Source organism: Rhipicephalus microplus, chromosome 5 (genome assembly GCF_043290135.1).
Source record: "Rhipicephalus microplus isolate Deutch F79 chromosome 5, USDA_Rmic, whole genome shotgun sequence".
NCBI lineage: Eukaryota > Metazoa > Arthropoda > Arachnida > Ixodida > Ixodidae > Rhipicephalus > Rhipicephalus microplus.
This window is the reverse complement of record NC_134704.1, coordinates 34,244,013-34,270,556: the sequence shown is the minus strand read 5'-3', so window position 1 is coordinate 34,270,556 and position 26,544 is coordinate 34,244,013. Positions and strand designations below refer to the sequence as shown.

Sequence of the window (26,544 nt, the reverse complement as noted above, 5' to 3'; positions counted from 1 at the left end):
AAATGGCCCGGGGCCTTGTCGCCTATATACTCACAGTCGCGCGGTCGCCTGGCGTCCCCCTCTTGTACACGTTCGTGAAGTTACACTCATTTTCGGCACGCTCCGAGCGCGCATCCCGGGCGAGCCCTCGAAACACCCCCGGACATGCATGCAGGAAGGACCCAGTGTCGCGAACTCTGCGTGTTCAGCGCCAGCGCGTCCCTTCCCCGTCGACGGGCCTCGTTTTCCCCAGAGCCCTTTGTCTGCGATCCGGCGGGAGGAAAGCGTGCAGCCCGCGGCGGCGGCTGCAGCAGGAACGTGACTCACCGCGCCCGAACCCGATAGCCTCCGTCCACACGATGTGCCGCGTACAGGGGAGACGGGATGAGGCTAGCGGGCAGCAACGACAGAGGCGCACTACGGGTATAAAGGATGTGGAAAGGAGAAGGGAAGTTCGGGAAATAAGGGAAGAATCAGGCAGAGCTAGCTCGACTTCTTGCTTTTACGCGAGATCGTCATTCGATTTACATTGAATGGAGACCACGTGACTGTCACAAGCAGGATTTGGCCGAAACTTGCCACCATTTCGGCCGAATGAGGCATTTGCGCCGATTGTAAGTCATTAACAGTCACCAGTATGACGCTACATAATGAGCATGACGGTACGTTATCCTAGCAGCTGGAAAGCACAAACTATTACGAAAGGACGAAAATACTTGAACTTTCTTAGTTAACGACAGTATGGGAAGTTGGATGCTACCAAAGCGACGAAGACACGTTAGCACACGTAAATTAAGCGCGCAACACAAATACTGCCTATATACATGTACGCGCACCAACCCAGAACGTCCCGTAAACAGAATCTCGCTAAAATCAAACATTACAGACCCAATTCCGTGGCTTTCATAGAGTGTCTATGAAATCACGCGGCTAACAAGAAAACAGAAGAGACAAGCGAAGGCAAGGCCACGCAAGGAAAACGGACGCCGGGGCGCAGATTAATTTTCAGGTCCACGAGGTCGCGGGTTGTATACGCGCCCGCCTTCGGTCGCCGAGACCCGGGCTCCACACTATACGGCCGACGGTGTCCGGTTCTGCGGGTTGCGAGCTCGCGCTTTGTGGCTCTGGTGTCGAAGCGCGCGTCAGACGACCGCTTGATACCCGACGCCACGCTCAATTCCCCGCGGAATCTAAGCTCTTTGTTGTGGCGCTTTATTCGTCAAAGCCGCCTCGCTCCCGTGCCTCTCTTCCCTGCAACTTACACTGCGTTTGTGTGCGAGTGTGAGATTGTTTTGTTCGGTTGCTGAAGCTGGCGTAGTCTCTTTTTTTGTATGTGCTGCTTGATTTCTTTTCTTTCTTGTTTCGGGATATGTCTTCGTACTTTCTGCTTGCCATGTGCCCTTTTAGTGATGATGAAGTTAGAGGATGATATGCTCGACTGAGCTTCAAGTTTCCACTGTAGGGGAGAGGGAAGAACAGAGTAGACGCGAAATGCACGAAGGTTGGCCAGAAGAGAAAATTCGGCATACTGCCTTGCATCGAGGGGCAGGAGGAGAGATTATTAAAACGTGAAAGGGTGAAGTGAGGAAGAGGGAGAGAGAGCACAGCTAATAAGGAAGAAACATATCGGTGAATTCGCTGGTCGGTGAGGACGAACTTTTGGCTGACAATAGACTACATCTAGCTCGAGAAACATTACCAAGTTGCCCCTGCCATCTGCCGAGTGTGACTTCGAAAGCAGCCCCGATGGATTTGACCACCTGTCCCGTGAAATCTGCCTGCAGTTGTTTATACGAGACGGCAGCATTGCGTGAGTATCGGCGGAAGTCTTCTTGTGCACGGCGCATGCGGTACACGATGCTGGTCGGAAAGATCACATAACGTGATAGGCGGTGTCCCCCTACGTTTACACCACCCCTGATCGAGCGACACCCCCTGCCTAGAAGCTGCAGAGCTATCACGGCTATGTATTATTATTATTATTATTTGATTTGCACACACAGATACACAAGGACACAGAGGAAAGAGGGAGAGAGCAAGCTGGCAACTGCCATCTGGAGGGGCACAATGCCTGCTCACTCTTTCGGGAGGAGAGAAAAAAAACAGAGGAAACAGAGATAAAAGGGAAGAAAGAGGAAAGAAGATGAGGAAGAGAAAGAAATGACGAAGACTTCAACGAGTATGAGGGAAAAAAACATAAAAAAAGACCGTATATAAACGAGTGGCCAGGTCCGTTTGTTCATAAATGTAAGGAGAGCTCGGTGGGCCTGGTCGCGTCGGGAAGCACAACTCGGAAAGAGGTAGTCTTCTAGAGTCGCGCACTTAAGTCCTAGGAATTTATATTCCTTAATCAGCGAAGACGGCTGCGTAGCAAATGTGGAACAGTGCGCTACGAGATGCTCAAGTGTTTCGTGTAGTGTCTTCGCAAGCCACGCATGAAGGCCATAAATGCGGTTGGAATAATATTTTAGCAGTAGGCACGAAACCCGAAAAAAAAAGAAAGCGAGGGAGGTTCCAGTGTTTTTTATATATAGTGTTGCGTTTCATAACTGAGAAAATACATTACGGAAAACTTTATTCGCGATAGAATCCCAGTAGGCACTATGACGATTCATGTACTACGTGTAGTTTTCGGGCTTTTGAAGCGAAACAGGAGTAGAATCGACAGGAAACTCGCTGCCGCCATGTAACAATCACACTGCACATGCTCCGGAAGCATATGAAAGGTCAGAAATGTCCCGTCGTCACACGTTTGTCCTCTTTGCTGCTGGCCGCAATCCAAGGCAGACAAACAGTAGTTATGAAAGTTTGAAGATAATTTTGTAAAGAAGCTATATAACGCAACCAGTGTTTCAAAATATAGTTGTATGAGTCCAAGAAGTAAGCGCTGCTGGGCTAGTCGAGTCATGCCTGGCATAGTCGGCTCACGCGCTCAGCTTGACCCCTTCTTTCGTTATTTCTTTGCGCGAAAATGGCCATACTTGTGTGACTTATTCGTGAACCACATAAGTGTTCCCGTACGTCTCTTCCGAATGCGGCGTTGTACTTGTATCATGGCTTGTATACGAACGAATAAAAAAAATAAGGCGTACACACACGCATGGCACTTTACAGAAATTTTCGACAAGCGCCTCATGAAGTTGAGCTTCGTGCTACAATGGCGTTCGCTAATGAAGACTCTCGAGGGTCAGTGCGCCGTCACGTTAAGTTAGGCCGCGTTTCTTATCGCCGATTTCGAAGCATCTGGTCAGCCGGCCATCGACACGGAGTAAAAAGCAAAGCACACACTTACACCGACAGCTGTCGCGTTAGAGAGCTCGTTCGAGAGGAAGCCGACGGACGAGCTTTACACCAAAGAACGTTTTCGGGTGGTCACGTGACACTGACTGACGTCGCGATCGAGTTTTTCAAGGTGCAATTTTCTCTCCGGAAAAGCGTTCGCCGTGTACGTTATATACAAAGGAGGGGCACCGTATACTCGAGAAGCAGCGAGATTCCACGCGAGCCATACGGTTAGCGAACCCGCGCCTTTCTCTTTTTTCCTCGAAACGTAATTGCCGCAAAAACGGAAACACTGCCGGCGCGCCGTAACCATTGCGCCACGCCCATCGCCGCAAAACGGCTCGCGTTTAAACCTTCTTCGCGAAAGAAGAAGAGCTGCCGTTTCTTTGCTTCGAGTCTACAAGCCGCGGGGCGTTTGGGGGCGTTTCCAAGAGATTCTGGAAAGACCTTTTGACTCCCGCGCTTCCAGCTCTATCATTGGTTGTTGTTGTTTCTTGACCTGTTAGCCTTTAGACGCTTGTATAGAGCGTAGCTTCTCCTGCACATCCCCTCTTTCTATTCTTGTTTAACCCATCGCACTGGTGTTTTTTTACCCCGCCCCAACGCGAGGGGTCTTTAATTTGCGCCCAGCTGCACTTTTCCGGAAAACAAGCCCTCTTTGTTCCTAAGTACGCCCGTGGAAGAATGCGACTTGTTTCGGAAAAAAGTAATACATCCTGGGTACCCGACAAACTAGGCCGAGAAAACAAGAACCATGTGGAAGAAGAGAGTGTGTTATTAGGACTGAAGAGACTGAGAATGTTAATGAAAAAAATACCGGTATCGCACCGAGTGCCTTTAGGCCAACGAGGGTAGGACTGTTGTTTCAGTTGCACATGGGATGTTCTCGATAATAATTACGGTTGGAGTTTTACCTCGCAACAACAAGATTTGGGATATTCGTGTTGTTTTCTTTGGAGGAGCTTAAGCATCAACCGACCATTTTATAACGCATGGCTGCATGCAATGAAACAGAGTCAAATGCACCCTCATACAACTGACGTGAATGCTAGATTATCTTGTGGTATTCCAGTTACTACACGTCATCTTCATATGATCAACATTCGTGTTCGCTAGCTCTATTTCGCGTGGCAACACTATTACGGCCACGTTTTTTTTTTTTGTTTATCGAATGAAGTGGTGGTGGTGGTAGTGGTTAGAAGAAGAAAAGCGCCTAATTTCTGCCGCCCGGCAGAGAGCACGGCGTATAGCGCCTGCGAAAGAAGTCTCGTTTCACGTACGTCATTCAGTGCTCAGACTGGTGGAACGCAAGGAGAGACAGAGAAAGACAGAAAGGGGGGGGGGAGGGAGAGACAATTTTACGAGGGAACGTAGAGAAGTTCGCACACTATACGATTGCGCGCACGCACACACAATACACTTGTTTCGTTCTTTCGGGAGGCTTGCATGCTTGGAGGCGCCGTGGAATACAGGAGGAGGACAAGAACAACAAGAGACAAGTCCGGGAGGTTAACCAGGCACACGCCCGGTTTGCTACCCTACTCTAAGGGAATAGGAAGGGGGCAAACCTTTCTCTCTCTCTCCGTGGAATACAAGTAGCGAACATTGCCCCGAGGACAACACCCGCTCGGTGGTCACGCAGGTGTCGCGTACGCTTACTGCGGTGAAGATAATTTCACAGGGCACGGCTCCCAACCACACGCGCTACAACCGAGCGAGTCCATGGGCATCGATAAACATAGCCGCCGGTCTGGGAAGGGCGCGCGGCTACCGGCTATCTTCACGAGCGAAAAAGAAAAACGCGCGCGCACATGCGGGCCTTCGCCGGAGGCCGACGACGACGACGAATAGTGAAAAATGGCGCGCATTCCTCCAAGTAGCCGCGTCCGTACGGGAGTGCCACCCGTATAAGGTGACTATACGGCCGCGCAACAAGTGCATCGCTTGCATGCATTTGGAGGGATCGAACCTGGAGTCCTCATGCTCGAAGAACAGGGGACTAGAAAGAAAAAAAAAAACCGAGAGTCCATGTGTCGAACCAGTACGTCCCAAGAGCAACAACAAAAACGCTGTAAGAGACACACGGTAAGAGTGAACGTACGTTACACGCGCGAAGGTGGTCAGAAGGGGCTTGAAGAAGCCGAGAAAGAAGAAAGGAGGATAGTGCGGTGATAGCAAGGGTGGCCGGTCGGAGCGCAATTCCGAAGCTGGCGGTGCTGCGATGCGGCCCGAGTCTGTAATGACCACCGCCACCACCAAGCCACACGGGACCCGCTGTAGTACCGGCGGCCGCCGGCGGAGGGCGCGGTGCGGCATCCATCCGCGTCGCCTTGCTGTGCCCGACTTCATTCCTGGTCCGTCCACTCTATGGTTAGGCCTGCGCCGCGGCCACACGCTCCGTACTGCATGGGACCGGGGGCACGCCCCTTTAATTGCGGCTTGTTTTGCGGCTCGCGCGATTTGGGCGACTTTCGCCCCGCGCCTCCTCGCCAGGCCTGCGCCATTCACTGCCTTCTCCTCTTTTTTTCACTTTTTATCTCTTTCTTTTTCGAAGTGAGAATAGGAGAAGGAAGACTAGAGGTGTGACGAGAGGAGGAACATTCGCTACCTTACTATAGAGGCCACGCGATAGTGTAGAGAATACAACAAAAGAGTAAAGCTTCGCGCCTAACGAAGTAAATATAAGTCGAGCGATAGCATCCGCTGCTCGACTCGGAAGAAGGACCACTGAGAGAAGAAGATGGAGAGGGTGGCGATGAGTGAAATAAAGAGAGACAACGCATCTATATAGTAGCCTTGAGGTAAATATGAGGTATGGACGAATGAGGGGAGGAAAAACGGACGAACCACTGTACGACACACCCATTTCTTTCTTTTCCGTAACTTTCGTTTTGTTTTTCGTTTTCGCTTGTTTTCTAGTTCGCCACCTCATCATTACTTGCGGCTTCGGTCTTCAGCATCACTTCACCTCCCCGCCCCCCCCCCCCCAAAAAAAAAAAAAACTAAGAAACGAAAACCTTAAGGGAAGTCCTTTATTTATTTCTGACCCTCTTTCCCCGTTTCCTGCCATTTTCCCCGGGCAGTGTTTATGAGAGGCGTTCCGCGCGGACCACGTCCGTTTTGTACACTGCTCACTTTCTTCATTGCCTTTCTCCCTCTCTCTCTACTTTTCTCAGCCTATATCTATCTCTCCTCCTTCTCCACTCAGTGATCCTTGCACAGCTCCGGAAATTAGCAGCGGCCAAGTGGTAGCAGTTCTCCGGTCGACTCTTTCTTCGTTTAGCTCTTAGTTGTTCTCGTTAGTTCGTTCACGACTGCACACTCAAAAGCCTGAACTACTCACCTTGAGCGAGCGAGATGGAGAGAAACGCCTTTCTTCTTACGTGCGCAGTATGCGCGAGAACATGCACGCGCATCATCAAATGACGATGCTGTGTCCACGGAGCGGTGGCCACTTCGGTGTGTCCTGTTACGGCGAATGAACGTGACCCGCTCCGCGGGAGCATCTGCCCCGTAGTCTTCCGATGTTTCCTTTTGAGCGGACTACTAATTGACTTCGGGGACGTCTTCATAGAATGCGCGCGGCCGCGACCAACGCGGTCTCCGGACGCACGTATATACACGCCGCGCGAAGCCTGCGTCTTGGTCACCGCTGCCCGCAGGTTTTTCCGGTCCTCTCGATAAGTTGGCGATTCGCTAATTCACGTCCCGGCCTCCGCCCAAGCGAGCAGACAAATTGCACTGCCGGTATACGAAATAGCGTTCGTTAACGTGCGGTTTCATATATACGCTGGGTAGGGAGAAAGAGGAAGACCGTTTAACGATAACTGGTGCAACCCTCGAGGCGATGTTCCGACCAATGTATGCAGCACTGACTGTGGCGCTGCGTTATTTTTTTTTCTCTTTCTTACAATTATACAACCAAATTTGCGTCGCTAACGATTACAAACAAGCGCAGTAACTCCGCTCGTGGAGCTGTTGTTTCCATCTACACTATATCGTGCTCCACACCCATTAGTGTCGTCGCCTCGGCGAGGATTTCCCGTGTGGTTTTCTCCATTTTCATAATTGCGTATATTCCCGCGGATCTGTGCTCGAAACACTCCCATGGTACACTTAAGGTGTGTGTGTGTGTGTGTGTGTGTGTGTGTGTGTGTGTGTGTGTGTGTGTGTGTGTGTGTGTGTGTGTGTGTGTGTGTGTGTGTGTGTGTGTGTGTGTGTGTGTGTGTGTGTGTGAGTTTGTGTGTGTGTGTGTGTGTGTGTGTGTGTGTGTGTGTCAGATAGAGAGAAAGCCGATTTAAATTCGTCTCTGTGAATTCCCAAGCTGGCTTATTTACCTTTTTTTACGTTCATTTAGGACCACTCACCAGGATCTCAATATATAAAAAAAAAATGACCGTAATGTTCCCTCCTGATATTTCTCATCCTTCTTGCGCACTTCTATGTCGCAGACAGCAGTTCCAGTGACGTGCTGTGCATGTTCTCGTGACATGCTGTAGTGTACACGTTCTCGATCGGTTCAAATATGCGAAATATCAAATGTGATTTGTCTCCTGTACCGCTTTGCCACGCAGTCGCCCATCCTTTCCTCTTACCCCCGTATTCACAAGCGCTCCTCGACTCGACTTTGAGGAGTTAAACTGATTCACTTATATGCACCGAAACGGACGCGTTTGCTGATTCGCCGTAGCGTTGCACTGTAGCGAGCCGTCACAATTAGCTAACGCGTTTAACCACCGCTGTCCCGCGCTTCCCAATGACAAGCAGCCGCTTCGATGAGGTCATCACTGAAATTCAATAACAGCCTCGGCGGGGCGGAAAAGATCCCGGGAAATGACATGATTGGTCGCGCACCCGCTCGCACCAAAACGTTTCCGCCTCGCAGCCTTGCGAGCCTCTTTTCCATGCAGCCGTGGTATGTCTCCGCGCCTTTAGGCAACGACACTTGCTGTACCCTCTTCGGGCGCGACCGACAGCAACGATGGGGCTTATAATTCTCCAGCTACCGTGGGGGATACACACCGCAGTTCCGCAATTGCCTTATTCGTATAGTTTTTGGCGAGAGGCGATGCCAACTGTTCTACAGTACATGCAACGACATAGTTTGGGAAGCGTTTAGGCGGCCCGGTCCGGTTGCTAATTTCAGGTGGTGTCGCGCGGTAAGGGACGCAAAGACAGATGGTGACTGGGGGAAAGGGTGTCTGAAAGGGCGCCGAGGGGCCGCAAGGAGCGTCAGAGGTGTAATAAAGGTGTAATCGCAAGAGGAAAGAAAGCACACACGGAATACTCCAAGCCGAAGTTGCGCAGCTGAAGTGAGGCGACTCATTAATACGCCGAGGAGAAAGAAAGTATGGTAACCGAATCAGTGCACAAGTATTGCGGGATACCTATAAGCGCACTAGAATACCCCGGCTATACCTTTATCCAAGGCGGACTATCTTAAAGGGGTGCGACAAACATTCATGAACTGCATATGCCTCCGAATGTATAGATAGACGCGCGTGCACAGCGCGACTCAATCGTTAACTCGCTTACGTTTCGTTTGGTGCATATTTTGACCCTCCCTCTCCCTGGAGGACGGAACGGTCTAGCTCGAGCTATCCGGACCGGACACGTGAGAAGGGGGCAGACGCAAGTGTGAACGCTGTTGCCGCAGCCGGGAGTCGAGACATAATTGGCCATGTCGAAATCCATATGCGTCCTCAAGCGAAAAATCACAAGAACGAGTCGGGCGCGCACAACGATTTATGGCTGCGAGCCACGGAGACATCTCCTTGTGCGTTCTTGAGGAACAGAAGCGAGCAAGGGGGGGGGGGGGGGGGGGGGGGACCGCCCATGGTTGCGGCGAGGGTAGCATGCCTCGCGGTGCGGCCCAACCCAGGGCTGCCGGCCGCCACTTAACACCAACCAGGACCGACGCCAATTATGCGCGGCCTTCCTTCCAAGCGGCACCCGCAATACGCTCGCCTGTTTGCGCCAGCCGCCGCTGCTGCTGCTACCGGCGGAGATACGTATTTCCTTCTTCGGTACGGCATATGCGCCTTGTATCTTAGTGTGCGTGCTTATAGTCAGCTGCCGTTCGCGCGTGTATCAAGGCGCGCTGGAGAGGAAGTTTAACTACTTTATTTACCACGCGGCACATGCGACGTTTCCCTCGCACCTCCATCTGCGCTCCCCCCTTCTCTCCCACCTATTACTGTGTCGAGTACGAACGGTTTTTCTTCTGAGGCACGAATACCTAGCAGGAGTGTCTTCTAATAAATATATACGCCTGGAACGTTCAACGCATGCATATGCACCCGAAACCGCTACCGACGCTGTCTTATAAATGGTCGGGTGTCTATTCATCTTCTTACTTTTTCTCACTCTTTAATGTTATACGATACAAACTGCTGTCGCGTTTAGGTCAAGCCAAACTCGCGAAAGAACGTGCCCCTGAGGCCGTGAATCTAAGCGCCGTACGGTCTCTCCAGGGGTGTGGGTAAACCCTCGACGCAACGCGAAAGGGCGAGGTCGTGAGATGGGCGTGGAGTCGTATCCATATTCACTCTTCTCGCTTTATGGCTATACACGTGCAAAAAAAAAAAAAAAAGACGGACATTGTGCCCGAAAGTGCAACTCCTCTACGCACCTCCGGGCTTGTGCGGAATGCGCAACCGGTAGCCCCTTATATCATTCCCACGGACCGTGCAATTATCCATTAAAACGCTCGAACCACCCTCAGGTGGAAGTACACAACACACGGGAGCTGGAAACAAAAGTGAAAGGATAAAAGAAAATAAAGGCAGAGATATGACCCATCGTTTAGAGGATGTTGTGGGGTCACCGGTCATCGCGCGGTTGTTTTGAAGTATCCGCTCTCCGATTTCGGGGTAACCTGATCCTCCCGCAGAAACCGTACAGGCGAAGAAGCCCTTAAGCTGTGGAGATTACAGTATCAAAGCAGATGCTGGCAAAAGATTGTGATCTCGTACGTGCATATCATTAGTGAAGACTGTCAGTTAATATGGAAGACAACTTCTGAACACGAAGCTTCGGGAATTCCACTCCAGGTTCCTTTGATTTCGATTTGTCCAGTTCTTTTACATTTTTAACCCAATGTTTCTTCACAATTCCTTGCTTTTTCTTACAGATCCTTTACATTTCCAAACTACAGTGACGTAGAAATTAATTTCTATTATGACAATAGGTGATATTATCAACTGTCTGTAATTTTCTCCAGTTGGGAAAGATGTTATTACAGGAATGATGTGCAATGCAACCAACAATGCATGAACAAAATATGCAAGTCTCTATGTAAAACCGGTTTTTTGACGAGGGTACTCATCTTCGCCTTGTCGAAAGTTAAGCTGATTGTCCAAAACGTGGACTTCAACTGAAGTCATACTTTTCCGCAACAGATGCTCGTCCCTACCTTTCGGTGAACTTTCATTTGAACGTGCACAGCAACGAAGACGTGCAGGCCATAAAATGTTAAATAGTTCGCCACAGTGAGTCAGAGTTGACTAACTCCTTACCTGCTGCCGGCATAAAGTTTCCTAAAATTATCTGAATATTTCCCGCATATTCGCGGTGCCATGACATGCAAGACATATACCTCCACCATACCGAGGGCTATAGCTTTGAACTATGCACAGCAGGTGCATTGCCCTTATCGCCGCATTTCATAGGAAACTTCATCTTTTTATGAATGTAACGTTGCGTCTCCGATATTATGACGTTCGTAAGCAACGCCTCTTCTTTTTTTAAAATGTAGGAGGTAATGCCGGGACAAATAATCGTGCAAGCGATCATAATTTACGAAACCATACTCCGCATTGGGGCTGCGCAACTTTTCAGCGAGGCATTCCAGAGCCGTACTAATTGGGCCCAAATAAGGAAGCGGAGATTATCTCTCCCAGCGACGTCAGCTTTTTCAACTACTTGCGGTGACGTTTGGCGGTAAATCAGTTAGCGGTTCTCACGCCCCTGTCTTCGCATCGGTAATACACTCCAGCTGGAAGCTCGCCAATAAATAAAAATCGTTGTGCTTACCGGCTTTCGGTTTGCCTGTACGAAGATTATCACCTCATCTCTTTCTCTCTCTCTCTCTCTCTCTCTCTCTCTCTCTCTCTCTCTCTCTCTCTCTATGCTCGGAAGCACTTATTAGCCATCAATAACCAATCACCTCGTATACCCGCGCAACGAGTATCCACGGGCTTATACCAGGATATACGACGCTTTAAGTCACGATCTTATAAAAGACCAGCTCCCTTTCCCCGACACCTTTGTGCAATAATTTCGCGTTGTTCGTAGAAGCCTCGCACGGTGGAGCCTGGGAACTACGGTGTAAAAAAAATGACACAAACAAGGACATGACAGTCTGCGATGGCTCAGATCTAGAAATCGTATCAGTTTGGACCGGTTTTTCGTGTGCCTTTCTTGATTTCTTCGCGTTTTTTTTTTCCCTCGCTGCTTCGTACTAAGAGGTGACCATGGACAGCGAAGGACCCAACAACCCCTCTTTCCTCCACCCGAAAAAAAAAAGAAAAAGAAACGATACCGTGGGGACGCGTCACTACCCCGCGCGTTATTCGTATTACATTAATTATTTTCTGGCTAATCGGGAGCACCGCGCAGTACGCCACTGCGCGTTGTTTATGTACCCCCGTATACAGTTCGTGAGAACGGCGAGCTGCAGCCGAGCTGGCGACCACACATAACTCACCGGTCACTTCCCATTAGGGCAAGAAAGCGAACCGCCCCGAGCGTCAGTTTCCCAGCACGCATGCACTGGTGGCGCCGATATACATACTGCACCTTCCCAAACCAGCCTCAGCGCTGGCTAAAGCCATGCCTCCGAGGCAGTAGTGCCGGCCGCGCGGCGCCTACGTGCGGGCTTAGCTCCGAGCCGGCCTTCTCTCACGCCCAAACTCTCAATCCCGGCATACGATATGCCACCCTTCTCCCTTCGTCTGGGAGCTTTTGCGAAAGCCTGCGCTCGCGGTATATGGTGTATACGGGGACTGCAACGGCTACGGTAGCGCGCGGCTTTTAAGCAGGCGCGTGATTAATGCACGATTCCGACCGAGAGGGCCGACCAGGCCTGCCGTTGTCGTCGGCGCCTATCGCGGTGTGGCTACCGTTTCGCCGCCGCCTCGTCGTGGGAGCGTGATACTACTGTATATTGCGGACGCGCGCGTGTACTAACTGCTACGTGTATCTCGGTATTTGACGCAGAGGTCTGGGCGTAAGACTGTGGGGAATAAGCTTGTGTGTCGTACGCGGTGGTGTATGCGATCGCGACACTTATTGGCGGGAAACGTGGAGCTTGAAAGAGCTAATAATTTGACTAGGGGACGCTCAGTATGGGGTCCCTTTCTGAACGCTTAACGCGCTTTGTTTCTCGGTGCATGCTCTCCTATACACCGACAACCGTTAGCTGCAGTCTATTGTCTGTTTTCTATGGCTCATGTAGCACAATCAATATGTCATCAAACAGTGATTTATTCACAGAAAGGCAAAGAGCTTGGCTTGAGCGATAGTATGCTTTATAGTCTGCTGCTCTATACTGGAGTACGGGAATCGGGAAGAAAAGAAGTAATGGATTAAGATGCGGAGGTAAGTAGGTGACCATGTACAGTTCAATCAGGTTGGTGCAGTGCTGCAGACGCGCATCCAATAAATATTCTAGGTACTGTGGAAGAAATGAGAGGCGACGCTACGGAGATGGTAATTAACTGATACATATGCGGGTCGTGTGAAGCTCCAGGTGCAGTATTTTTATGGCCTTGCAGATAAAGTCGGGATATAATTTCAGTCTACTTTCACTATTCGGTGACCACTGAACTGACCTGTTTCGTATACCAATATAGGCCCTGTAAGATAGCTAATCTCAAATATTTCAAAGCTTCACGGGACGTGTGTATATGGGAGCTCTGGACGTATGTCTTCTTTACAGTTCTCACACGCTACATGGTGAAACACCGATCTAAGCATGCAGTGTCGCAACCATGACGAGTTACAGTAGCAACCAACGCGCATAGTTTCGCTCCACTGTCTTTACCTTTGCGAAAACACTTTTGATAGTATAAAACCAGGGAGCGGGTTTACCTTCACAACCATCCGTAATGCGCTTTGATTGTCGGTCGGAAAGCCGAAGGTGACCACAGGTTGGCCTGGGCTGGTATGACTGTCCTTCGTTTGCTATCTCTCCAGTATATCAAACGTTTACAATAGCGTTTTTATGGGCAGCACTGAATTATTACGATTATTACCACCGACATCACAAACCAAGCCAGAGCAAGTGATCTGAAATCCTAACCAGGAGGTTGATGTTTGTGCGTCCATCGAGAAACTCTGCATGTGGTTTCAGTCTTGAAAGTCACATATTGGCGTCGCCGCCCTGTTCTCCTCATCACGACGCTCTGCGAGCGTAATTCCAGAACCATGCGTGCGCGCTCTCGATCCGCAAATGACAGCATTAGCCGCCGGTCGCCGCCGCCGGCCGCGCCATGCATCTATTGCACGTGTCCCGTCTATATAAGTACCACGTCACGACCTCGGCCGTGCGCATGCGCGTATACACGCACAACATACACGGGCGCTGGCGAACAACACGCCGCAGACGCTTCAGCCGAACCGAGCGCGCATGGCAGCTCACACGGCATCGCATGCGGAGAACGGTGAACATAACATATCCACGCAGACCACGAGTCCGCCGGCAGTATACGACGCGTTCCTGCGGGTACCACAATTCCCCTATGGCGTGTGATTGCACTTATCTTAAAGTCCGGGTATATATCGTCGTCGGTCTATCATTTCCCGTCCGGTCGGTGCGCCAAGGCTTACACCGTTGTCACTGCCGCCTCTACGTTCTGGTTCGTACGCGCATTATAGGAAGCTAATGAGGGCAACACCACAAATAAGGCTTCCAAAGCAGTGCGCTTCGCGCCAAATTGTATAATAGGTACTGCGTTCCCTCCACTGCTGCTGCCAGGGGCGCCACATACGTCCACCCTCTCAATTTATTTCGGCCGTCCTGGTTGTCAGCCGCTCAGACACGATGCCCGTATGCATGTGCCACTGCGGTGCGGAACTAGATTGCGAGGGTCATTATGACGGGCATGCCAGTGTGTGCTACACAGTATTCGTGCGGCACGTTCTGGGAGAACGAGGTGACATAAAAGGAGCACGCGCACATCGTGACGGGTGACGTCTAATTCGCGATCGTGCGACGGGTGAGGGTAGCGGTGCGGGTTCTTGGCGATTCAAATTCATTTGCGTAGCCGCTGCTGCCATTTCACCGCACCATGGCTTCCGAGTAATCGGCGTGCGACAGTGAGAGAGAGAGAGATAAAGATGCAAAGAAAGGCAGGGAGGTTAACCAGACACATGCCCGGTTTGCTACCCTGCACTAAGGAAGGGATAAATAGGAGAAAAGAGGTTGCAACAGAATGCGAAGAAAACGTCCGACTTGGTGGGCGCGTGCACGTGTCCCTGTTTGAATGTTTGTGATTCGGACGCGTTGTCTCGGTATTGTTCGCAGGCTGCAAGAACTGCGAGTCAAGTTCATACAAGAACGCTTGTCGCGTTATGAAACTTTGTGGCGGCAAACTATTCTTGGCACGGATCGTGACTGTAGGAGGAGGAGTCGCACAAGAAAAAGGCTGAACATGTCGGCTGAATTTATTGTCAGTTAAACGTTGTAAGAACACGTATTGTGCCGTTTGACCAAACGTAGTCTCAAATAGCCGATAAATTAAAAGTTTTCACAGACTTTGTGACTTTCGGCGCCAACGGTGCACTCGATCTGATATGCGTATAGGTCTACAGTTTTTCTTCTTAATATTGCATCACAACGAAAAAAAAAAGAATGATTTGGTAAGATCCCGCACACTTCCACGATATACACGCATGCAACTCTCGCGCTCGCTAAGACAGCTAGAGATACCAGCTCTAGCATGGTAATACTAATTACATACCAACTGCAGCCCAGCCTACTTTCGACAGTCCAAATTTTTGGACCATGACAGTACGCTTTGACGGCGCAGAAAGCAACGAAGGCGCTTATAGCGTATAAGTGCGCTCGGCAGGTCTTCACGACCGCATTTGGATTTGAAGAGGTGAACGTTCTTGAACACGGGTTGCCGCTGAAACCAATGTCTCGACCAGCGATCTCGTCTTCTTCAAGTTCTCAGTCTTTAAGACAAGACCACCTGAAGAAGACAAAACCCCTTGTCGAAACGTAGATTCCACCTACACCCCGACAGTGTTAGAGAATGTTCCCTTCTTCGGGTTTCCAATTTGTAACTTCTGCCATATTTGTATTGCTTGTAGACTCGACGCTCAACTTCAAGTGCGTGCGCGACTAGTACTATCTCTGGCTCTTTTCCTTTCTTTGTAGTCTCCTCTTCACCTTCGATTCCTTATACCCAGGGCAGGGCAGTACATCGGACGTGCGTCTGATTAAACTCCTTGTCTTTCCGTCTCTTTTTCTCTGTTTCTCTCCCGTAAGTTAACTTCCGCGCATAGTTCTCTGACCGATGCGCACCAACGGACCCGACAGTCATCGTATCGAGCGGTTGAGCTGACGGAAACTGTCACATGTGCGGCTCTCATGCAGGGTCGCGGTATATTGAAGAGTTGGCGGAGGGTAAGAAGCGACAGTGGCGCAGTTGATAAAGGGGCGAAGGCAAAGCATACCCTCCGCGCGTAGAGAAGAGAGGAGGAAAGGTGGCGCTAATTAATCTTCCCGAGCCATAAATGAGTTTGGCTGCATCGGACGACGACGACGACGACGCTTGATTAAAGGTGGACCACGCGTTGGCGGTGGCCCGCGGCCGGCTCCAATTTCGAATTCCCTGGCGACCGTATACGTTGGGCGCAACGTGCACGTAGCGCCCTACACCAACTTTCAATAGCCTTCCACGCCAGCTCCTGCGCCCTGTGCTATATTTGTATAGGATGGCTTATCTATATATGTACGAGCACACAAAAATCTCACGGCGTCACCAATTTCGGCCTATAGTTCCATTCACATCTCTGTAGTGGCTTGTGGCCGCATATACACCGCAATGAAAACCGGCATGGATTAGTGGCCGGATAAACAAAGTGAATGTATTTGCCGCTTCTGAACTGGTTAATAAGTTTGAAGCCTAGCAAGAACTGCATACCTACGCGTTATTTAAAAATTTAATTATGTACACTTTGCATGCTGTTGCACCCCCTTCAAATATTTTTGCATTATAAGGAAGAAGGTGCAGTGGCTTCGACGTCCAAGCATTCGCAGCTCAATAGAATCATTTGTAAAAAGTGATTCCCTCTTCTCGTCGCTTAGCCTACGCAGGTGTGGTCGTGGCAAATAAATAGTCTTTTTATAATTTACTAACAATTTAGTTTGCTCTATATATTAATGAATTCGACCGCGTCTCGAATCTGGCCTCCTCCTATTATGTGTGCGCTATGCACAGGTATGCATCCGATTTCCGTTTCCGGCGTCATGTGGAGTGGAGCCGACCGAACTGGGAAATCGCTTTCGACCTATGCCTTCGACCTCTGTACGCGTATTCCGTTCCCACGTTACGAATAGTACGTGTACTCCAGAACAGCCGCAATAGGGCGTCTGCAATGCGAGGAACCAACAGCTGTCCCTTAATAGTACAATTATGATTTCATATAGGCTGTATCACCTTCCTTACATTTCGTATAACTTTTAACATAAGGTGCTGCCTCTCTGTCACATATAGCATTCAGATGTATGACTACTGCAAACTATTATGCTTGAAATCTGATTTGAATTTCTCCGTCTTTTCGAGTTCAAGCATTGAGAAAGACAAGTCCGGTTTTAGAAACATCGGCTCGAACCCACAACCTTATAGATGTTTAATTCTTTCTTGCAGGTTAGCGATTGTGATAGTTGCTGATTATACATACACCACTCGAATTATCGGCATTGAGCTTTATTTACAGCTTTTGAAGTTGATGAACAAGCATAGCCAGGCTATATATTTGGACCAGTTATCCTGTTTCCGTTTAGAAACGGGCAGCCACGTGCATAAAGTACTGCGTTCCTGTGTTCTCATAAGGCACGATTCCAGTTGGCATTCCTTTCTGGCGATTCCACTCTGCGAGCTTTACTCGAAATAAACGATAGTCAAGAAGCAGTGAGCCCCCTCTACTGATCATTATACAGGATTTCGAAGATACTTACAACCTTGCTATTTCTGGAAGTGTGAGTTTTTTTTTTTTTTTTTTTGCAATTCAGTGTAGATGCTCGTTCTGCAAAATGCTACGCTGCGATGTCCTTTGGAAATCAGTGAGGACTGCTCATGGCCTGTCGGTCCGAATGAACCCAGTTGGTTGTAATTTGAATCTCGATCGAATAGAAATGGAATCGTGTCAAAAAGAAATACCACTGGTGGCCGCGGTCCCGTCTTTCGAGGAAGTACGTACGCGTCTTACTGCGTGGTTCCCGGGGTCCGTCGACGGTGACCTTGATGGCCTTGGTGTACGTGGCCACTTGCGGCGGGTTCGTGCTCAGTGTGATGGTAATGGTGAAGCTCTTGCCTGCACACAGAAAGGAGAGAAAGAAATTAACAACAACTGTGAACACTGTTCGCAGAAACAAAGATACTCGTAGAAACCAAACTCACAAACCCCAAGGAGAGTGCCATGGCCCTTTATCTAGATAAAGTTGTCGCAGTGCCATTCAAAGTGACGTCTACAACCACTGCACGTCTACAACCATTCACAAAGCTGGCGTGCAGCTTCGCTTGTGATCGACATTGCGTGGGCATAGAGATGCCGTAAGAAGGACCGACGGGACGGATAGACAAAACCACTATCGAGCACAAAAAGATATCGGGACTTTCCAGAAGGACTGCCCTACACTACTGCTCTCCCAAATCCGACCGCACGCGCCACAGAACATCAAATATTCAGAGCGTGTACACCGTCCTTTCCTTTGTGCCCCATAGACGTGTGTGCGTGCTTAGTATAATCTCCCCCTGCTCCCTGGTCGCCAAAACGGAGCTCAGCAGTAAAACGTGCGCACACTTCCCAAGTCTGAACATGTTCCACGGGTTTCCTACAAGAAAAGCCGCGACGACAGTCCGCACAACAAGCTCTTCGGGTAAACAACTCTGACCGAACTGCGGCTGCCAACCGGAGGGGTCGGTTCGGTCACACAAACTCCCGCGCGACCCTCTTAAACCCACTGCTAACACTGCGGCCTACTCCTCTTTGCTGTTTGGGAAAAACGCGACTCGAAACAGCCCCTTCTAGAGCGAAAAAGCGAAACAGAAATATTTGCAGACGAAGTGAACAAGATCGCTCACTCGTCTCCGTTGCGCGAGAAGCGCAGAGACTGATCCCGAATGCACCGTCCGTCGCCGAGCCCGCCCCTCTTCTTCTTCCTTTTCCACGACAGAGGACTCAAGCGGGCAGGCAACTGCAGAGACCAGGAGAGTTGTCTCGGTGCTCCCCTTTCCAGGGAGTCTCCCGCCATTCCTTCCCTTTATTCTCTCTCTTTGTTTCTTTTCTCGGCACGGGAAGCAAGTGTTGTTGACGCTGTTTAACACGGGTTCGGGCCGAGGACCGAGAGGCGGCGTTCCGAGGGCGATTGTGTCGTCGACGCCGCTTGCCGTCGTGTATAGGGAGGAAGAAGAAAGGCGCGCGAGCGCGCGTGTTTGCGTTGGCGCGTCGGACGACAGGCTCTTTAACGTCCCGACGCGCCGTAGATCTTTCCTTATCGCCTTTTCGTCCCCCTCTTGGGGAATCTCCCGACCACGCTTCTCCCCTGCCTCACTTGCTCGTGAGGAAGACGCCGTAGCTGCCCGAGCCACAGTCAGTGACCTTATATACCGCGGGAAGACGATGTGTGGTGGGGCGGTATGGACTGTGCTTCCGGATGCGCCGCTTAGAAGGGGACAGTTGAACGCTTTGTGCCCAATATCTGTCAACAAATTAGAGACATGCGTATTGCGGTAGCAATCTCACAAGAAATCAGTCGCGCCCCATTGATTAGCTGCGCTGTTACACGTTCAAAGCTTGGCAGATGCTTGCAATATTTTCTATAGTCGATTACAACCCAAGAATATATATAAACTCGGCCCACAGAACAGTTGCACGCTTGCCAATAATCTATGTAAAAGAATTGTGCAAGATGGCTTGCTTTGGAACCATAGGTACTTCTTCTGTGCTACTGTAAATACCGCGCATATCGAAAACTATCCCTTAAATTCGGATATAGAATGGGGTGTTTTACCGAGGAAAAAATAAGAAGCATGTGTTTTCAAGGCCTTCAACAAGTGCTGCCCCTTCCCCTACAAAAAAAAAAAAACAAAAAAAACATCCAGCGATGGGCCTGGGTCACTATAGCATGCAATAAACTTCCCCGTGTGAATGGAACGTCTATGGAAATTTTCTTGGGGTGGGAAAGTGGTGGCTGTGAGTGGAGACCGTACTTATTCTTAGATTGCAAACTATAGCTACAGCAAAGATGACCAAGAAATAGCTGAGGTTTTGCTCTCACAATAAATTTAGAAGTTCATCGGAAATTTTACATTGGAACACAATAAAATACAGTTCCACGGATATGCCCATAAGGTACATACATGACGTTTTTTTTTTAATCATTTTCCAACAAGGTTTACCATTTATCTCCCGCGAACAATTTAAATATTTGAGCAAATTGGAATAAAGTTGCAAAGAAGGTGTTTATGCTGCAGAAGCGGTGAGACTCCTCTTTATAAAAAGCTTATTTACATTACGCACAAGAAACGAAAATTTCATAGCATTCTATTTATGAGGGGCACATACACATCGGCACATGTGTGTGCCACGACAAACATTGCAATGAAACACTTACGCGGTGTGCGCTGCATGTGTTAATCGTACTACGCACGCTTCGTTTCGTTTCAATTTGTGGTATATATATATATATATATATATATATATATATATATATATATATATATATATATATATATATATATATATATATATATATATATATATATATATATATATATGGTCTTCTTTCACCACTTCAGTAGATAACTCCAGACAGAGGCCGCGTGCAGCTGCTATTATGTCTTCGTGTCACCGTAGCTCCCTTTCGGACTCCTTCATCACTTATTGGTATATCTAGCATCGAGAGCTCATTTGCCATCTTGTGCTGATATCCCCAAACCATCTTAACGGCCCCAGTTTCGCTCACAAATTTTTGCAACTTCCCGCTCGAAAGGTAACAGTTTTGTGGATGCAGAAGCGTATAGTTATCACCGTATATCACGTAGCTCGAACATCTAACAAAGTAAAGGAGTTCGGGCTTTTATAAAAAAATATATCGAGGTCTTTACCTCGGAAGCTTGGAAAGTCGTACTATAAACATGACACGAGCTCACAATATTTCTCAAATTCAGTGCCCGTTTTATTATCCTCATTGTAAGGAAGGGGAAATTGATGCTCGTCACACAAATGGAGTCTTGCCTAGAAAAGAATGTAGAGTCACGATTCGTGGTCTGCTCTATCATTCTTGCATTGGCTAAACGGACAACTTGAATGCGAAGTGAATACTCTAGAATGCATCTCATCACGTCTGTCGGTCAATATATTATGGCAAGCGCTTCTTGGTCGGAAAGCAGCAGTCATTTAGAGCTAAGTTCTGGTGGCCTGTTCATGGCGGATAAACCCAGCTCCTGTTAAGACAATGCTAGACATGACACAAGCAACTGCTACGCAAAGAGGCGAATTGCATTTCCGTTCTGCAATTCAATGTAACTATATATACCCTGGGAAAGTCTTCGAAAACGTCTGTATAACGTTTTGCAAATCACCGAGCGAACAACACACTGATCAATGTAGCGATGGTGCCGTGGTGATCTTATTGACTACCTCCTTGACAAGTACCAAAGTCGATATCGTTCGAACGATCCCTCACTTCTCTCACGCAACAAATTAAACGAGCACGCGAGAAAACGTCCTCCTCGCGAACGACAAGTAATTGCGTCCCAAACGCCGGTGGCAAATCATTCGCAGCTGAGGACGATGCCTACGCGTGTACGATTCACATGACCCCTCCCACCGTTCCAGCGAGCGATTCGCTTCGGCACCGTACGGCACACGTGCTACTTCGCACCTCTCGCGCGGCAACCCTTTTTCTTTTTCCGCGTACGGGACACAAACCGTACACGTCCGCAATTATCGGCCGCGGCTGCATGCAACGTCGTTCGATCCAGCAGTCTAGGCGGAGAGTTCAATCGCGGGTTCCGAAACAAAATCATCCAGTATAGAGCAGCGCCGCCGGCACCACGTGTACACGCAGATGCACCACTGACGCACTATATATAAGTTAGCGCTCCGAACAGTAGCAGCCGTCGCTGTCCTTCCCAGAACCTTTTCTCACGCTCCCGACGCCGAGCGTAGCGAAATGGCAGGCGCCGAAACGTGTTCATGCGCGCTTTATGAAGCCGCACATACGCGCATACACTCTCCCTCGGCTCGAAGCAAGAAGGCGAGAGAGAACGCAAGAACGAATGTATGCTACGCGCTTACGAAGTGTGTGCGAGGAAGGGAAGCGAGCGAGTTGAAGACCCGTTGTTTGTACGCTGTACATATTTGCCCGGTCCCTCGCAGTTTGCGGGGCGTGCAAAAAGGGGTGCTCGCTGGTTACAGCAGTGGGCCCGGCTCGCCCAGAGCGTTCGGGCAGGCCGCATTGATAGATGCTGTACATATGCTAGCGCATTGCCAGAGGCGACCGCGTCCTCTTCGACGTCAGTAGACCGTGCCGTACTTGTCTCTGCTATTTGGGGAGAGGGAGAGAAGCAGATCGGCGACGTCGTTCGGGCCAATAAGGTCTCTCGAAGATGGTGCGTATGACCTCAGGGCGATGTGGAAAGAGTAGGGGAAGAGGAGGAGGTTATGGCGATAGGAGGGAACGGTAGCCATTTTTAATCTATCAGCATGGCCAGCTTCGCCAGGAGACGGTCGCATAGTGTTCTCAGCACCACCAGATCTTCGAAACGTAAAGAAACGCAAGGAAAAAAGAAAACATGCAAAGAATGAAACGAGAAGAAAGGCGACCCAGGTAAAGAGGAAGCAAAAGAAGAAGACGGTGCGGAGGAAGCAGATGCTGCAGAAGCAGCGAGCGATATTGAAAGAAGGGCATGCGATCGCTGAGAAGCTGCTGTTGAGGTGGGAGCTTGAGGGGAAGGGGGGAGGTAGCGTCGTACAGTTGACCTTCCCCGAAGAGCTCGCTGAGCATGGGCACGTTGGGCAGGTGACTTCGGGATGTGCGGCCGCGTCGCTGGACGCTTCTCTTCGTGCGGCGTGTCATTACCATTAATCCCGCATTAATAATAGACGGGGGACAGCGTGGCACCTCCATTGGAAGAAGAAGAAACCAGAGCGGGGACGCCTTTACCGGTCCGGGAGTGCCATTAAATTATTCCTTCTCCTGCACCCACATGCTCACCTTCCTTCCTTCTTCATTCGAGCTTCTTTTATGTCCTCCCTCACGCGCGGCTCTCACGGCCGCATGCGATATGCCCCTCCTTGTTAGTTGTTTTTGCCGATGAGAGTAAACGAGCGGTTATGTTAGGTTGCGCACGCTGCCGCAGCATGGAAGATTACATGCCATATGCGTTGCGTCAGGCTGGGGTCACGAGTATAGTATGAGGAAATGTGAGCGACGCCGGCGTGGCTCGTATAACGCATCATCAGATTTGTCATTTTGTCAGCAAAGCATACAAATATCACAGCATATCCACGGAGTGAATGATGATGAGTTGGGCGAAGCGCCCGTCCATCCATTCATCCGTGTGTCTGTCCGTTTGTGCATACGTGCATGCGTCTGATCGCGTTCGAGAATGCAGACGGCGCGCGGGCAACACCGACGAGACGCGAGCCAAGGAAGTCGAGCGTCTTCAACGCGCCCGCCGCTCTGCTTCGTCCATGCCCCACCAACTATCCGCCACGTACGGCGACTATCCAGGAGACTGAGAGAGGCACTCGTTCTCCGTGTATCCAGGCACAGCCCGCGCAGCAGCCAATCAGAGAGTAGCGGTACAGCGCCATCTAGAATATTCTCACTCAACTGCAGTTTGTATGTACTTCTAAGAGACAGCGCCGTCGATTATATTGTTCGGGAGATGCTACCTTCTTTTCTTTCTGGTCTCTTCTTCTCTCGGTTACGCATGACGCATGACAAGGTTAGACTAAGAGGGGCTTCGCCCCTAAGATGTGTCCTTAGGTCAGAACTCGCGTTAGTGCAATGACTTAATTTTTGTTTCAAACGCCTGTGAAGGAGGTTTCGACTGCACACTGACGACTACATGATGTTAACTGATCGTCTACGTTGATAATTCCAAAATATACATTCATATAGGGGTATCTACCTGAATGTCTTAGCAGTGAGGGCGTTCTGTTGCTGAACGAGCTACTTCATATAAATCCTACATACAGTTCAGTCCCATTCAACCATGGTCGTCATATGTCAGTTCTTTTGGCATCCCTTGAAGGCTATAGAGAAAGTAATAACACGCAATGTCGTTCAGAGTTTGAATGGGGAAAGGTGAAAAGATGGTAATAAACAAAAGCGAGTGATGAATGTTATAATATTCATCATATACGCTTATCAATTAAATACCTGCACGCAGTGCGTGTTATACTTCTCGGCAGCCTCCAGGGAATACCAGAAGAGGCGACAAAGAAGTTAGCCTTGGGGATGCACGGAAACGTCGCACGGCTATAGTTCGAAGAAGCGTATACACTTCAAGCCTGGATAGATACTTGCTGACAGCGCGTCAATACAAGTCAGCCACGACGAAAAGTGAAGGGACCACCCAGAAAGAATGCTCGAACAGAAGAATAACAGCCCGGCACTCACTTCGATGGCCTCCGACAGCCCAAACGAGCGTCAAGTGTCCACATCTTTCGTTACATTACACCGTAGACACGCCATCAGATTCCCGCAGGCGGACAGATGTGTGCTCGCTCCCCGCGGACGCACGCAACGTAGATTACTTCCGAACTTCTTCCTCGCGAACCACTCGCACAATCTTCCGCCTATTCGCCTGTATATGTTGACGCTCATTCCTAGATGTTTTCTCGCTCTATCCTTTATATTTTCTCTTCATTGTGTTCCTATTTTTTCTCCCGGCATAAATCATTCTCTCCGACCACCGTCCCTTTCACGTGCGGTTAATTCCTCTTCTGACAAGGGGAGGTGCCACTCGGCAGCGGCATGAGCGAGGTCTGGTGAGCAGGCTGCAGCTCCATGCACCTCCCCCCCAACCCCCCTCAACGCCGCGGAGAAACGCCGTTCCTTCACAGCGCTAATCTCGGCTTCTCGAAAACGGCCGAAATTTTTACAAATGGGCTCACGATTTCTCGTGTCCGTCTCCGCGGTCAGCATCAGCAATCTCCTCTTCCTCCTCCTCCCACCGCAGGCAAACTGGGCACCAACAACCACACTGCCCGCTGTTGAGCTTCAGCTCCATGGATGCTCAACCGCCATCACCCAGTACATGCGTATACGTACGTACTAAAGCCGTCGATTTCCCGCGCAGCAACTCTTCTCTTGTTTCTCTTAGCGTCCGATATAAACGGCCGCTCAGGGAGGCTCGATGCTCCTCACGCCCGGCCGATCCGTCTCATTCACGTGCGTGCCTCCTTGGGTGTGTGCGTGCGTTTTCGTACCATTTGCGTTGCGTGCTTATACGCAACGCACGCACGCACATGCGCGAGACATTGCAGCGGCCCGTCGAAGCACGTACGCGTGATACCACGGGATATATACTTAGGAAGGCGATCCGGGGATAATCTTGGGGTCTCCACTAACAAGCCGGCGGTCCACGAAGGAGAAAACTATAGCTGCGAATACATACGCACAAAAGACGGGCGCACGCGCCTGCTCGAGTGAGCCGGCGCAAAAAACGTGGCCCAGCCACACACACACGCATCGCCGGCCGCAAAATGACCGCGCCGCCAACTTCTAATACCTTTACAACTCCTCCCCTTTCTTGCGGCGTAAGCGACCACCCTCCTCGGCAGGACGTCCGAGCACGTTTCTCGGGACACGTCATTGCCGGGCGTTCTTCGGCACTCCGTCCCCAGCCGCTGCTGCCTATAAGCTGACGATTCGGTCTGGGTTTGGCTCCTGAGATCTTTCGGTTTTTTTTTCTTTTCCCATACTCGTTATTTATTTATTTCATTGTCTTGTCTGTATGAATTTAGCCATTTTTTCTTGCAGGCCTGGCTTCGGTGCTATGCGCAGGCTCACCTATTTTTGCAAGGCATTGTCCGACGAGCGCCGAATCGAAGAAATATATAGGATCACACTAGATCGCGTTCGCTGTGAACATTGCTTCGTCGAGTAATGCTATGTTCACACTACGGTCGTAACGTGCGTAACAGCTCGTTCGGCGTATCGAACGCAACGGCTATAAAAAGCGTTACCGCAGTTAAGCCGATACCTTTGTTCACATTTACAGCTACGTACATTACGATTTTTACGATAGGCCAATCATATTTGTCGCTGTAGAATCGACGTCACTAGCGGTCCAATATGGCTCCCATCAACACGCGAGCGCTGGCCGAGTTGGAAGAAATTCACGCTCAAAATGAGCTTATAGTCGTGTATTCAATCGCCCGAAGACGGCGAAGGCGACAGTGAAGAGTTTGGGTGCGCCAAGTATTCCTCGACAGGGCCGTGGATGGCGACTTTCACAACCTACTCGTCAAGCTCCGACTTGGAGACGCTGCGATGTTTCATAATTTCATGCGCATGTCACCCCAACAACTTTTTACGCACGTTGCGAGCAAACAAAGCCAACCCAATCGTCACCGCGGAATGGCGAAGTAGCACTTCCCGCGCCGGCAGCTGCCGCCATCGCCTCCGCGATGCTGCTGCAGCCGGGAGGACGGAAAACCCGTCAGGTCTCGTGACCGGTTGTTGAAAACCGAAAGCTGATCGGTCATTGGCTGTGTCGTAACGGTCGTAGTATCGCAGTCGTAAAAGTTGCCTAGCCTTTAACACTCTCACCCACGATTTATGCGTTCGTTGCGAACGTTAGTACCTTTACGTTCACAGTCTGAACTAGACGCATACGCTTGTTGTGCTTCCGCTTACGCGTGTTATGAAAAATCGACGCCTTACGACCGTAGTGTGAACATAGCTTGACGGAAAAAAAATTGCGAGAGCCGCAATGTTGTTGAGGCTTACACAAGGAAAGAAACAACAAGCATGCAATGTTGATTAAACGTGGGTTTAGTGTTGTGCAGTATGAACAAGAAACGCTA

The 26,544-nt window shown here is 49.9% G+C and overlaps 1 protein-coding gene across 2 annotated transcripts in view; it reads right to left on the bottom strand.

The window, feature by feature from the left end:
• The window catches only part of LOC119174734 (uncharacterized), a 138,990-nt gene that overhangs the window by 47,890 nt on the left and 64,556 nt on the right, over positions 1-26,544 (bottom strand). Inside the window, exon 2 of one of the 2 annotated variants that reach the window (XM_037425767.2) lies at positions 17,695-17,808. In XM_037425767.2, coding sequence (XP_037281664.2) covers positions 17,695-17,808 — 114 coding nt within the window. The remainder of the gene's footprint in view (positions 1-17,694; positions 17,809-26,544) is intronic. The other variant, XM_075895185.1, reaches the window with a different exon arrangement.